Source organism: Hyla sarda, chromosome 5 (genome assembly GCF_029499605.1).
Source record: "Hyla sarda isolate aHylSar1 chromosome 5, aHylSar1.hap1, whole genome shotgun sequence".
Classification (NCBI taxonomy): domain Eukaryota; kingdom Metazoa; phylum Chordata; class Amphibia; order Anura; family Hylidae; genus Hyla; species Hyla sarda.
In genome coordinates, this window is record NC_079193.1 from 328,240,081 (window position 1) to 328,255,603 (window position 15,523).

Sequence of the window (15,523 nt, forward strand, 5' to 3'; positions counted from 1 at the left end):
ACATCAAATCTGTAAGTCTCTTCTATGTCTACAAGTAAAGTCTCTACTGTCGCTACTAAAGTCATAACAGTAGTACAGTGGCCTGCATCATCATTATTACCACTACAAGTCCAAGCAAACCTGAGAGGTTCCCTGTGTCCCGGTCAACTCTGTGGAAGTTGGCTATCTGTAATAGTGTTGCTCGCGAATATTCGCAATGCAAATTTTATTTGCGAATATAGCACTATATATTCAGAATTACGAATATTGTTTTTTTTTTGGTTTTTTTTCACAGTACACATCACAGTGATCATCCCTCTCTGCTTCCAGTTTGTGTGGTGTAAAGAAGGATCTAATACTACTATGTGAGACTGGAGTACGAATTTTCGCATATGTGAAAATTTGCATATGCAAATTTTCGCATATGCTAATTTGCGCACATGCGAATTTTCACGTATGCTAATTTTTCATATGCGAATTTTCGCATATGCGAAAATAAAACGTGAATATTACGAATATGCGAATTTAGCGAATATATGACGAATATTTGTCCATATATTCGCGAAATATCGCAAATACGAATATGGCCTATGCCGCTCAACACTAATCTGTAAAGACTGTTATACTGCCTTCTTCAGTAAAGTTCCAGTTGCATCAAAACCTGCTTTGGACACTCGTTTAATATATGCCGTTTCTAGGTTGGTTGTCGGCGGTGCCACATCCTGGATGCCACATCCTGGCATCACGAACACTAGGGGTTAACAACATCTTGCCCCAGGGGTCAATACCATCTGGCCCCACCACCTACACAACTACACCCCGTGGTCCCGCCATACACCGTGGGTCACCACATGAATCTATAATATTATTTATGTTTAGCAGACTTCATAATATCCTTATTGTGGTATAGGCTCTAAAGCATTACTTCCTTCCCACATTATAAACTTGATATTAGTGACGTGCAGATGGTAACTAGGACAGAAACAGCGATTATAACATCAATTATTAATGTCTGATAGAGAACAACTCCTTTACTGCGCCATTCACTGGGAAAAATATAATTTCATTTCCAAACCACTTCCCATAAAGCGCAGATTAACTCATTACAAAGCCCTTTTATTTCTCTGTCTTCCGTAATATCGGTCATTAATATGCGCGGCGCTCGTCCTCATGCACACCAGGCTGCTTTCTGCAGCAATTATCTCAGTTAATTATGATATTCATTGTCTGCCGAGGCTCTTCACATTCTGAGAGGCCTAAATGGAATCAAACGAAACCTCGTTTTCTGTGTAAGCGACTCGAAAATACGGCAGACATCATCACTGCCGAGCATTAGACTAATTAATGGATGTGCCATTTATAAAGTGCTTTTTTATTGCCTGGAATTAGATAGACTTGTAAAGAACCATAAACTTGTTTTTATTGCTCACTTAATGAAAACAAGGCAGGGCCTCCAAGTATAGCGCTCAAGAGAGGCTTCCTGTACTTCATATAAAGATGATGGGAAACACGACATTTAAGATCGGCACACAAAAATGACCACTTATCTCTAAGGGCACATGCAGAGCCATGTGTGCAGAGCCATGGGTGCAGAGCCATGTGTGCAGAGCCATGGGTGCAGAGCCATGTGTGCAGAGCCATGTGTGCAGAGCCATGTGTGCAGAGCCATGTGTGCAGAGCCATGTGCGCAGAGCCATGTGCGCAGAGCCATGTGTGCAGAGCCATGTGTGCAGAGCCATGTGCGCAGAGATTGTTCTGCAGTTTCGACTACAGCTTCTTAGTACAAAGCTGCATTGCCTTCAAGGCCCTGTAGTACAGGCTCCATCTTGTCCCTAATGTAAGCTTTTATAACTGATCATCGCCATCAATATAAGATCGGTGTGGACCTGACTCCCGGAGCCCCCGCCAATCAACTGTTTTAAGTAAACATGGCAACGCTGTAGTACCTTGCACCACCACTACTAACAGTATGGCGATAAAACTATGAGCATCAATCCACATTGAAAAGGATATAGGGGAAGACTTATCAAAACCTGTCCAGAGGAAAAGTTACCCAGTTGCCCATAGCAACCAATCAGATCACTGCGATGTGCGGGGGTCGTGACATTACTGCCACGCCATTGTGACATTACACCATGCCCCCTCAATGCAAGTCTATGGGAGGGGGGCATGGTGGCTGCCATGCCCCCTCCCAAAAACTTGCATTGAGGGGGCGTGGTGTGATGTCATGAGGGGCGTGGCCATGATGTCACAAACCCGCAGCACGCACTTAGCATTCAGAATTAAATGTTTTGAACATTAGGGCAGTGGTGTATCTCTTTAAAAGGGGTACTCCGCCCCTAGACATCTTATCCTTTATCCAAAGGATAGGGGATAAGATGTCTGATCGCGGGGGCCCTGCAGCGGGGGACCTCCACGATCTCCCTGCTGCATCCGGCATTCGTTTAGAGCATCGGGTGCAGCGCCGGAGGCTCGTGACTTCACAGCCATGCCCCGCTTGTGATATCAGGCCCCCCTTCCATAGACTTGCATTGAGGGGGCATGGCCGTAATGTCACAAGTGGGGAGTGGCCGTGGCATCATGAGCCTCCACCCCCCATCACCAGTCATCCGGCAAGGAGCGAAGTTCGCTCTGTGCACCGGATGTCTGGGGTGCCGCAGCCGAGATCCCGGGGGTCCCCAGCAGCAGGACCCCCACAATCAGACATCAAATAACACTTTTGACGCCTCTAGACATCTCATCCCCTATCCTTTGGATAGGGGATGAGATGTCTAGAGGCGTCAAAAGTGTTATTTAAAAAAAATAAATAATAAAACTATCTTAATGCTCAGTTTTCAAAGATTCATTGGATATCGAAAGCAGTAAAACCTTTAGTGAGAGTTTTGTCCAATAACCATAAAAATGCTGTCCGGTGACATGATGGGACAATGAAATAACAATTTTTAGTTCTCTGAATACCACATCCTGTTTAGAGGAGGTCACATAAGTTGAACAGAATAAGAAAGTTGAAAAAGATTGTTGTAAGGCTTGCCTTTCCATGTGCCAAGATTTCCTCTGCATTCTAGTCAATCTAATCTGTTTAGAAGATGCATACAAATAAATATGATTAAATTACTTACCCAAAAATAAACATGAATATATTCAATAAGCCCGCATCCCGAAATTCCTGGTAAAAAATTATTCCTGTGAAGAAAGAAAAGTAAACATCATTAATACGATATATATATATATATATATATATATATATATATATATATATATATATATATATATGTGTGTGTGTGTGTGTGAATGGAACCAAGCAGTAATACCACACACAACCTGAGGGCAAGTTTGGTGCTGTTTTTGGAAGAAATGATATCTGGTTTTCTATTGTAGGACACCCTTTTAAAGGGGTAATCCATTGGAAAGTCTAAATCAACTGGTGCCAGAAAGTTAAACAGATTTGTAAATTACTTCTATTTAAAAATCTTAATCCTTCCAGTGCTTATCAGCTGTTATATGCTCCACAGGAAGTTCTTTTATTTTTTAATTTCCGTTCTTTCTGTCTGACCACAGTGCTCTCTGCTGACACCTCTGTCCATTTTGTGAACTGTCCAGAGTAGAAGCAAATCCCCATAGCAAACCTCTCCTGCTCTGGACAGTTCCTAAAATGGACAGAGGTGTCAGCAGCACTATGCTCAGATAGAAAGGAAATTCAAAAAGAAAAGAAAATATGATAGCTGATAAGTACTGGAAGGATTAAGATTTTCAAACAGAAGTCATTTACAAATCTGTTTAAACTTTCTGACACCAGTTGATTAAAAAAAAAATATTTTCCAGTGGAGTACCCCTTTAAGGGATACTACTCTATAAGGTCTTAGGCAAATTGCTGTATTATAACTATGCACAAGCTTCAAAATGTAAGAAGCGATAATATAGTTATTGTTTGTAAACCTCTTATGTCAGCATTCCATTAGATGGTGCATTACTGACCTATAGTATTCTAGGAGCATTCCTCCATAACATGCACTTGGCTCTACGAGTATGACTCAAGGCTAACATTCTAATTCTTCTCAGTAACACGTTAGATTAATTCCTCCAATTCATATATTGACGTGGTGAATTTAATCTAAATTTGCCCGTCAAGCTAATTGTCCTTAATTCATGGAAGCAAGTTTAAAGACTTATTTTTATAAAGCTAAAATAAACCATATTACACACATTATAACTCTGGCAATTGAAAGCCTGGGGCTAAAAGCTCGCATAGAGAAAAACAGAATGCAATAGGAAAGTATTGATTTGGATAGAGAACAAACATGGAAATGAGAGTTTTATTGAAGCTGGCACTACCTCAGACTAATAATCCAATAAAGCACCGCTGAGATAAAAGTTGTCAGGATTTAGTCTAAACCATTACAACTGGCTATAAATTAAGCTGCCGCTGACTGGTTACATATTAAGGCAGAGTGCAAATGATACATATCAAATATACTTTATTGGACGTTTTATATACTATGACATAATAGTGCAGTACCCGCAAGTATGGCGCTGGTCGTGAAAAATACATAGTTAATTGGCACCACTTCAGTTGCATTGTAAAGTTGCATTGCCTGGTTCAAAAACCTGGAAACAGAGGGGAAAAAAAACAACAAAATAAATAAAAAATAAAACATAAAAGAAAGTGAGAATAATGCGGTAGACGTTTTAATAAAGATTTACCAGCATCATAAATATTTATAGAGAATGGTGTTCGGCAAGACCTAGAATTACTTCATAATGTGCTCGGGAAGCCAAATTAAATAAATAACTACCCCTCCGAGATCGAAAACTAGCGGAAAAACAAGACACAATGTAAAATTAATCCCTGAAAAATGCACTTGCTGCGGACGAGACGAATGAGCGCAATTAAATTTCATTTTCCGCACTTATTTTCAGTTATATTTCCTTTATGGTTGAGGAAAACAGACGATAACCCGAGCAGAAGAATAAGCCGTGTGCCCTGCGCTTATCTCTGGGCGCAAGAGTCTAAGACCTTTTTATTTCATTAAAGAAAAAACGACGGCAAAGCATTATAGAAGAGCCTCTTTACTGAACGTTTAAGATGTCGAAAAAACTTTAATACTGCCATATTGATGTGAGGAGATGGAATTAATTGAGGTTACTGGTGAGGTGCCTGCAGCTTTCCTGACAGTTCAGTGTTGTCATGGGGGCATTTTATTAAAGGGGTTAGCCAACGTAAGTGTCATGCAGTAATGAACACGCTTACCACGAGTCTGCGCTTGTGTTGGTGGTAAATGGCCGTGGCCTGTGTCCCCCATCACGCTGCTGGCTTGTTTTTGGGAACTGGATACTTCCTGTTTCTATGGCCTCCCTTAGACTACAATCCCCAGGATCCTTTGTTTCAAGGTGAAAGGTGACTTATTTCCCTCCTATACATCGGTCGCCCCACCCATTGCTGCACAGCACAACCTGTGGATCTGTGTGATGACGAATGCAGGCACATGTGGGCCGGCTTCACACACAGCAGGCGAAGCAGCCAAGTCCCCTTTTAGTACCTGACTTGTGATGTTTTGTCTCGAGCCACACAGCAAGGTGGGAAAGGTCAGAGACAACACTCATTTTTTTTTAAGGCGGCAAAATATGAACTTACGGGCAAAAGAAAGATAAAGAAATGCAATAGCAGCCACCAAACACACGTAAGTAATGTATATTAGTAACTAGACTAACTTCGCTGCCCAGTCTTACACTCAAACCAACAATTCCAGAATAGCCCTTTAATCTCAATCTCCCCTGTATCATGTTACCAGCTTAAATGGTAGTTGGTAATGTAAACATTAATGTAGATCATGCGAAAGTAGAAGAAAAGACAAGTGCACTCACCGCTTCATATGCTTCTTCTTTATTTACGAAATAATTTGATGTACAAAGACAAAGGTGCAGGGGGATGACAACGAAGCGGTGTTCAGCAGGCTATGGAACCGTTTCGCACAAACTTGTGCTTCTTTAGGCCCCTCAAGGGGCCTAAAGAAGCACAAGTTTGTACGAAACGGTTCCGTAGCCCGCTGAACACCGCGTCGTTGTCATCCCCCTGCACCTTTGTCTTTGTACATCAAATTATTTCGTAAATAAAGAAGAAGCATATGAAGCGGTGAGTGCACTTGTCTTTTCTTCTACTTTCGCGTGCATTACGGACTGTGTTTCTTATACCACCTGTCATGACCACAGTGCTCTCTGCTGACCTCTGCTGTCCATTTTAGGAACTGTCCAGAGCAGCATATGTTTGCTATGGGAATTTTCTCCTGCTCTGGACAGTTCCTGAAATGGACAGCAGAGGTCAGCAGAGAGCACTGTGGTCATGACATCAGAGGAAATACATTTCTTTTTTGGATTTCTCTTTAGTATACAGCCCCTAAAAAGTACTGGAAGGATTAAGATTTTTTAATAGAAGTGATTTACAAATCTGTTTAACTTTCTGGCACCAGTTGATTAAAAAAAAAAAAAGTTTTCGACAGGAGTACCCCTTTAAAGGGAAACACTGACTTTTAGGGAAAGCTACTTGGAAAAAGTGGTGTGAGAGACGCTTTGCATATCCTTTCTTCCCAGAAATAACTGTGGAGCGTGAATGGCCTTTGAGTTACCACACATCTTTAGACACTCTCCTCAAGGACAAACATTATCCCTTTTGTCCTACATGACAGGCTCTGTACTAATGGAGGGGGGATGCAGAACCTCAAAACTGCTGTCAACAGATGGGTATTCTTAAAGGGGCCAGTGAAATTCCAAGGGATAGGGGATTAATGTCTGATTGGGTTGGGGGGGGGGGGGGGGGTAGTCAGACTGCTGGGACCCCAGCGATCTCCCAAATGGGACCCGGCTCTCCGAGAAGAACATTTGCTGTTTTATTTTTCCATTGGAGCGGCAAAAAGAGGGTAGAGTAGAAAAGTAGGTTTTTGAAATTTCATTCCTCTAAAGGACTCTAGGATAAAAATGAATAACTAAGACAGTGTTACCTAACCTGTGACTCTCCAGCTGTTGCAAAACTACCACTCCCATCATGCCAGGGAAGGAATTGTAGTTTTGGATCAGCTGGACGAGCCACAGGTTAAGGCTCCACTGCAAGAAAAGGGAATGAATTAAAGAGACATAATAGCGATTTTTAGGCAAAGTATTTACCGCTGGTGATAATCAATACACCAATGTTATTGTTCCCACGACTTTCTTATAGTTATCCATAAATAAGGAGCCATTAAATATTAGTAATCTGGCAGATGTACTGACATTGGTTACCAGTTCCTCTTGATGTTAACAGACTTCCACATGATTCACCGGCTTCTAAATGTGCACAGTTGCCAATTCTTTTTATTTGTTCCCCACAAATATTCTACTTGGGTCGAGCTCCCATCTTACGTATGAACAACTGATAGAACATGTTTATTACAGACAGATGTTCAGCCCTTTGAAGTGGAGCTTCATTAGTTGTTTTTATTGCGTTGGATTTATTTTACTTGGTGTCCTGTAAATATACACAATTTTTTTTTTTTATACTTCTAAAGCACGTTCACGGCAAACAATAGACGCTGACGTCTCTATGTATAATTAAGGTTGAAACCGCGCCGGCGTCCGCTAATGAAGATAAATTATACCGATTCTTATACAGATTTTAACCATTGAATCAGTTATTTCCCAATACAATGCTAAGATACCATTGAGTACAGATGACTCTGGAGATTCACTGTGTTGTGCAAATACAGACAGTACGGTCATTAAGATTCTTTTATAGAAGGACCCGTCTGGTCAAACAGTGAAGGCTGCCAGGCAGAAGGAGACGTTGCTTGCAAAGAGTCATGACTTACTTGACCTGAAAGACACATGAGGCGACCATTGCAACGGCCATGACGTAGAAGATGGCGTAAGTAAGCTGCATATCCCCCTTGAAGGTCATTGTAATCATACCAGCCACAGCTTTTACTGAAATCACTGCTACCGAAGCTGAAAAGAATAAAAGATATAAGGATCAGAATGAAATCCCACATTAATTATACTGAATACCTATACACATACAGGAAACACATAGAACAGGACGGATTATTTTCAGCCTATAGATGTAACAGAGCTAACTTTGTCATTAAACTGTATGTTTTGTGCATTAAAGGGGTACTCCGCTTCTTATCCCCTATCCAGTCATCTTATCCCCTATTCTAAACAAACACCAGGTTCCTGCTGCAGTGGTCGTGACGTCACAGATATGCCCCCTCGTGACATAAGGCAAAGCCCCCTCCATTCATGTCTATGTTGGCAGACATCCCCCCTCCCCATAGACATGAATGGAGGGGGCATGGTGTGGTGTCACAAGGGGATGTGGCCATGACGTCACGATCACGGCCTCCGGGTCCGAGTGTTCTGAACAAAATGTTCAGAACACTGGAGCATTGGAGTACCCCTTTAAATCCCCAAATACATCTATATCCCTACTATTTCAAGCCAGGTAGGATGTATGTATAAAATGGTGTATTTGTTGATCGGAATCCATGCAAGGCCTCCCTGACATCACTAAAGGCCCCCATACACCTTATTGAAAGGTCCGCCAAGTGTAAGTAACCATTTTAATGGGACCTGCCGACTCTCCAAAGTATATGTGGGGGTCTCCTGATTTTTCCCCAACAGATGATGTTTAGGCACGTTGGATTTCAACTGGCCGACCCTTTTGTTTTCAATAAATAAGCTGCTGCCAGAGTTGTCTGACAATGGTAAACTTCTCCTCAGAGGCGTAGCTTGTAGCTTCTGGGCTCCGATGTAAAATCTGCAACAGGGCGCCATATGCCAATTAATATGACTGGTCTCTAATAGAGCAGATGTGCTTTGGGGCCCCCTTAGGCACAGGGCCCCGTTGGGACTGCTACCTCTATAGCTACGCCCCTGCTTCTCCCATCCCTATCCACATGACAGCTTGGCTGAGTCAAATGTTCACGTGCATGGAGGCATCTGGAAAGATAGCAATTGGCCAAATGAACATTTAACCAATTAAGGCTACTGAAGATGTACGGCCTCCAGTAAAAAGACACAAAATAGAAGGCTCCATAGAGATAATCTGTTTTTATCAGATTATCTTTGTGGTGTCGTGTTCAAAATGTCAGAATCAAGAAAGCATTTGTGGTAGCTTGGGGGATGTAGAGTATGGGGAGTGTAGCTGTGCGGGTATTAAAGGGTGCTTGTTAACCCTTGCTATTTGTGATGCCAGTGTGAGGGCTCCTCAATAAAGCTTTTCCTACCGCCGCCCTTCCCAGGAACGATAGGGAGGTAGCTGATAATAGGTTTGAGGTAGATAAAAATAATGGATTGTCCACAACCGGAAAGCTTCTGTAAACAGCGTTAACTATACTGGAGATTTTCTGTACACTTCATTAACATAACAGTCTCTTATCAATACAACAGCTTCCTTTTGGAGATTGACAATGGTTGGGACTTTAGCTTTTAAAAGTCTATTGCGCTGTTCCACTGGATTTAGGGGAATTAGTTGCGGTCCAGTAGCAAGGAAGTTAGCAGGAATTAGAGTAAAACTCACAATTTTTGGTTCTGCTGAGGCTGTAGGTTTTGAGGCCTAGCGTGTCTTTCAAAGTTGCGTAGCACACCGTCTTGTTAGTCCGGCATCCACGAGAGCAGCAACCCAAGAGAGCGATAATTGGACGCAGCTCCCTTATATGGGCAGGGGCTGGACTAACGCTAATTGGTCCAAACGGATGTCAATCCCCTTTACAGAGATTTGTGGGCAACACGTGACCCAAGGACCTCCTAAGATCCTGCAACATACCATAGAGGTTACCAGCATGGTCACATGATCGAAGGTCCTGCGATGCTGAACAAGTACTATACATTTCTATATAATAGCTATAATTATTAATATATACATTTATGAACCTTAAAGTTAGACTTAAGGAGAGGCGACTAGGGGCTGTCCCACTTGAGGAATCCTACCTGAACGTAGTTACTCTGACTTTGGGGACCTCTACACTAGGTACTGGATGCAAAACGGTACAGGGACACCACACATTTCTGATCTATGATGGAGAAATCATCATTAGGGATGAGCGAACTTACAGTAAATTCGATTCGTCATGAACTTCTCGACTGGGGAGTTGATGACTTATCCTGCATGAATTAGTTCAGCTTTCAGATGCTCCGGTGGGCTGGAAAAGGTGGATACAGTCCTAGGAAAGAGTCTCCTAGGACTGTATCCACCTTTTCCAGCCCACGGGAGCACTTGAAAGCTGAACTAATTTATGCAGGATAAGTCATCAACTGCCAAGCTGAGAAGTTCGTGACTAATCGAATTTACTGTAAGTTCGCTCATCTCTAATCATCATGCCAGGCTTTTATATAAAAAGTGGATTATTTATTAACTAATGAGTAAATATGGCATTATACATACATAGATATACTATATCTTATTACTATGATTAGTTTATATACTATGTAGGAGTTTTCTTAGGAATGGTAGAGGTTAATGTCAGGATAATCCCATCTCACCATCTCAGGCCTAGTCAATCCATACAAAATAATGGATTCATCTTGCTTCCTTGTCTAAGATGGCTGCGTCCTAGCGTCTTCATCCACGCCTCCTCCAGGTTGGCCTGGTCTCCTGAGCTTCCTTGCTTCGTGCACTCCTGTTGGCTTTCTCTGGAGCCACTTATGCTCAGATGATGGGTGTGTTTATGATGACTGAAGGAGTGCTGGATAGGTCCTCCGGGGTGAGAGATTATATTTGTGGCAATTCTCTTCTTTGGATAATAGAGTTAGCTTCCCCATTCAGGATCCTGAATTCCCAAATCCTTTATAAATCACAAACCCTTTTGAAAGAGTTATGTGGAAATTGGAAAAACATGGCTGCTTTTGTATCTGTATTACAGCCCAGGTCAAGTGAATAGGGCTGGGCTGCAATACCAGACACAACCTATGGACAATAGTGGTACAGTTTCTGGATGAAAGTAGCCATGTTTTTTTTTATTTCATAAGAACCCTTTAACCCCTTAAGGACCAAGGACATAGGCATACGTCCTAGCTACCTGGTAGTTAAAGACCAAGGACATATGGGTACGTTCGTGGGAATTTCGGTCCCTGACGTGTGCCGGGCAGGGACCGGACCGGGGTGACTGCTGATATCTATCAGCAGGCACCCTATGCAAATGCCCAGGGGGTCAACAGAATTCACACCGGCGATCTGCGGAAATTCGGGTCATATAGGAGATGCATGGTGATCAGGGGGGTGTAGGATACACCCCCAATCACCTCCTGTATCTATGGGGAGGTGGAGATTTCGTCACCACCCCCCCAGGAGCACTGCTATTGGCCTCTTCTCGCAGCTCTGCCAGCTTACTGAGTTCAGTCAGCGGGCAGAGCTGCAAGAAGGAGCCAGGGACCCCCCCCCCCCCCCCCTCTGCCGAGAACGGAGCCCCTCAGGACAGAATACATCGCTGTAGTGCAGTTTTTTCAGCATGACCTGGGCCCTATTAGGGGTTCAGGGCGTTGCGATTTGCCGCCCCCCCCCCTTTTTTTTTTTAGGGCCGCAGCATTTCCCCCCCCCCTATATAACGGTGTGTGATTTATAATCACACACCGTTATATATAAAGTCCCACCAAGCACACACTACATACTTCCCCGCCCCCCTCCACACACACCCCCCTCCACCCCCACCACCACCGTAGAAAAAGGCGATGGCTCACCTTACTTGCCTCCAACTCCGAATCTGCCAGTGAAGACGAGGAAGATCCTACTTTTCTGTGTTCTTCCTCATCCTCCTCATCATCTAGTACTGATGATGAGTCCCCTGTACGGCGGCGGAAACGCCACCAGGTGAGGCCACACCCCCCCATGAAAGTGACCCAGTGGCCGGCACTAGTACGAGTGGTCATGCCGCTCGCAATAGGAGTCCGACCCCCCAGAAAAGTGTACCGGAGCCCCCTTCCGGTGAACCTGTCTGGAGACCCCCAGAGGGTTATCAGCCACGGATTCCTGAGTTTGTTGGCGACTCAGGAATCCGAATTGACACAGCTGGATTCACTGAAATTGAATATTTTAGTTATTTTTTCAGTGACAGCTTTGTCAATCTAATGGTGGAGCAGACAAATCTGTACGCCCAGCAGTTCATCGCCCACCACCCAGATTTACCCAGTGTCAGACAGTACTGGAGTGGGGACCTCCTATACCAGACCCCACTTTACAGTATGGTCATGACACGGAGGCGATTCAAGGCCAATCGGAAATGCCTGCATTATGTAGATAATGCGGCATGTCTCCCCCCCCCCCCCCCCCCCCCCGAGGTGATCCCGCCTATGACCGGCTTTACAAAGTGAGGTCGGTCATAGATCACTTTGGGGCCAAATTTTGGGAGGCCTACGTACCCCTCAGGGAGTTCTGGGTAGATGAGTCTCTTATCAGTTTTAAGGGGAGACTCATCTTCCGCCAGTATATTCCCTCGAAGCAGACGCGGTATGGCGTGAAGCTCTACAAACTTTGTGAGAGTACCTCCGGGTACACTTGCAAGTTTAGAGTATATGAGGGACAAGATTCCCGTATTGAACCCCCAGAATGTTCCCCCATTCTGGGTGTTAGTGGGAAAATGTTTGGGACCTTGTCCACCCATTGCTGGATAAGGGTTACCACGTGTACGTGGACAACTTTTATACCAGCATCCCTCTGTTCACATCCCTTGCCGCCAGATCCACGTCCGCTTGTGGGACCGTGCAGAAGAACCAGAGCGGCCTCCCTCTAAATTTGATCCAGACACCTATGCCCAAGGACGAGTCCCATGCCCTTACCCATGAAAACCTATTGCTGGTCAGGTATAAGAGGGATGTCCTTATGCTGACCACAATTCATGGTAACGGCAGCTCACCTGTCCCTGTGTGAGGTACCACAACAACGGTCCTCAAGCCCGATTGTATTCTGGACTACAATCGGTATATGGGGGGAGTTGATCTCTCTGATCAAGTCCTCAAGCCATACAACGCCATGCGGAAAACACGGATATGGTACAAAAAAGTTGCGGTCTACTTGGTACAGGTTGCCATGTACAACTCTTTTGTACTGTACCAGAACGCTGGCAACACAGGGACATTCCTCCAATTCCAACAGTTCCAAGAAGAAATCCTAAAGGTCCTGATCTTTGGTGACCGGGAAAGAGCAGGCCAGACTTCCCAAGGAACTGAAGTTATAGGTGCCAGGATCATCCCAGGCCAGCACTTTCCAGGTGAGGTCCCCCACATTGGAAAGAAGGGACGAACCCAGAAAAAAAAGTGTGTTACAAGAGGGGGATACGGAAGGATACCACCACTCAATGTGACACTTGCCCCAATCATCCGGGCCTCTGCATTAAAAACTGCTTCAGCGAGTATCACACTTCCATGCAGTACTAAATTTTCCCTCTTCATTTAAATTTTCCATAATTTCACCCCAATGTACCAAGTTCAGAGTACATTCCAAGTTTAACCCCATGAAATCACTAAATTGCCCCAAAAACTCTTTAAAAAAAAAAAAACCTGATAAGACCTCTGGGGGTATTTTTTCCAAAAATGGGTCATGGGTCACTGAGTCACTATCATCGGGGACTTTTTTATGTTGCCTCAAACGAACAGTGCTCTCTCTCCACCTGAGCGGGGTGCGCATTTGAGGCAACAGGTTAGGGACGGCCACACACATCCCATGCCCAGAATGATGATTCAGAGCATAGGGTTTGGTGTGGGCATATTTTTTAGTTTTGGCTATGCTCTGTGTCATCATTCTTGGAACATAACCTGTTTTATAATTTTATGTTTACTGTACCCCCATTTTAGTAATTTACCACATGTAACGCTCCTTGAGGGGGGGGGGGTCCCGCTGTTCTGGCTCCTTAGGCAGCTATATAAAAGCTCAAGGCCCCTAACTGCGCTCCTGCTCCTTCGAGACCTGGTGTGCACCCGCAGAGCTGCTTATGCCCAGATATAAGGTATGTCCTTGCACAGAAATGTATTTACAAATTCACGGTGACATTTTTCCTAATACCACTTGTGAAAATGAAAAATTTGGGGTAACCCCAGCATTTTAGTGTACAAAATCAATTTTTTCCTTTTCAAATCCCACTTAAATGAACATTTATTAAACACCTGTGGGGTGTTAAGACTCACTGTACCCCTTGTTACGTTTCTTGATAAAATATTATGCCATGTGTTTATTTTTTGCTGCTCTGGCACCACAGGGGCTTCCTAAATGCGACATGCCCCCTCATTTCAGCAAAATTTGCAAATGTGACTCCTTCTCTTCTGAGCATTGTAGTTTGCCCGCAGTGCACTTGACGTCCACACATGGGGTATTTCCATTTCAGAAGAGATGGGGTTACAAATTTTGGGGGGCATTTTCTCCTATTACCCCTTGTAAAAAAAAGTAACATTTGGGGGAAAACCATCATTTTAGTGAAAAAAAAATATTTCATTTACACATCCAACTTTAACGAAAACTCGTCAAACACTTGTGGGATGTTAAGGCTCACTGTACCCCTTGTTACATTCCTTGAGGGATGTAGTTTCCAAAATATTATGCCATGTGTTTGTTTTTTTTTTTTTGCTGTCCTGGCACCATAGGGGTTTCCTAAATGTGACATGCCCCCCAAAAACCATTTCAACAAAATTTGCTTTCCAAAAGCCAAATGTGACTCCTCTTTTGAGCATTGTAGTGCGCCCGCAATGCACTTGACGTCCACACATGGGGTATTTCCATACTCAGAAGAGATGGGGGTTACAAATTTCTCCTATTATCCCTTGAAAAAAAGTAAAATTTTTGGTGAAACCAGCATTTTAGTGAAAAAAATAATAATTTCATTTACACATCCAACTTTAATGCAAAGTCGTCAAACACCTGTGGGATGTTAAGGCTCACTGTACCCCTTGTTACGTTCCTTGAGTGCAGTTTCCAAAGTAGTAGGCCATGTGTTTTTTTTTTTTTTTTCTGCTGTCCTGGCACCATAGAGGCTTCTTAAAATGTGACATGCCCCCCAAAAACCATTTCAGAAAAACTCACTCTCCAAAATCCCATTGTCGATCCTTCCCTTCTGAGCCCTCTACTGCGCCCGCTGAACACTTGACATACACATGAGATATTTCCTTACTTGAGAGAAATTGGGATACAAATTTTGAGAGGATTTTTCTCCTTTTACCCCTTGTAAAAATTCAAAAACTGGGTCTACAAGAACATAAAAAATGTGTAAAAAATTAAGATTTTGAATTTTCTCCTTCACTTTGCTGCTATTACTGTGAAACTATATAACTCCTACAATAACTCCGCCTTCATGGTAATGCTACCCATAAACACAAATTCCCCAAAAAAATGGTAGACTCAAAATACTGAAAATATTAAATATTTTATTGGTGTCACATTAAGACAAAAAACAAACGATTAAAAACATAGCAGCACAGAACAGCACAGAACATAGCAACAAAAGTACCTACAGGGTATGACTATCACACCCAGTCATATTCTGTAGGTACTTTTGTTGCTATGTTCTATGCTGTCTTGGGTGTTTTTAATCGTTTGTTT

General features: G+C 43.3%; 1 protein-coding gene across 6 annotated transcripts in view; it reads right to left on the reverse strand.

The window, feature by feature from the left end:
* Nucleotides 1–15,523, reverse strand: part of NIPAL2 (NIPA like domain containing 2) — a 187,191-nt gene that overhangs the window by 21,802 nt on the left and 149,866 nt on the right. For all 6 annotated transcript variants that reach the window (XM_056522367.1, XM_056522369.1, XM_056522370.1 and 3 more), the window contains exons 7-9: nt 7,815–7,950; nt 4,496–4,584; nt 3,099–3,162 (exon numbers count right to left, since the gene is read on the reverse strand). In XM_056522367.1, the coding sequence (XP_056378342.1) occupies nt 3,099–3,162; nt 4,496–4,584; nt 7,815–7,950 (289 nt within the window). The remainder of the gene's footprint in view (nt 1–3,098; nt 3,163–4,495; nt 4,585–7,814; nt 7,951–15,523) is intronic.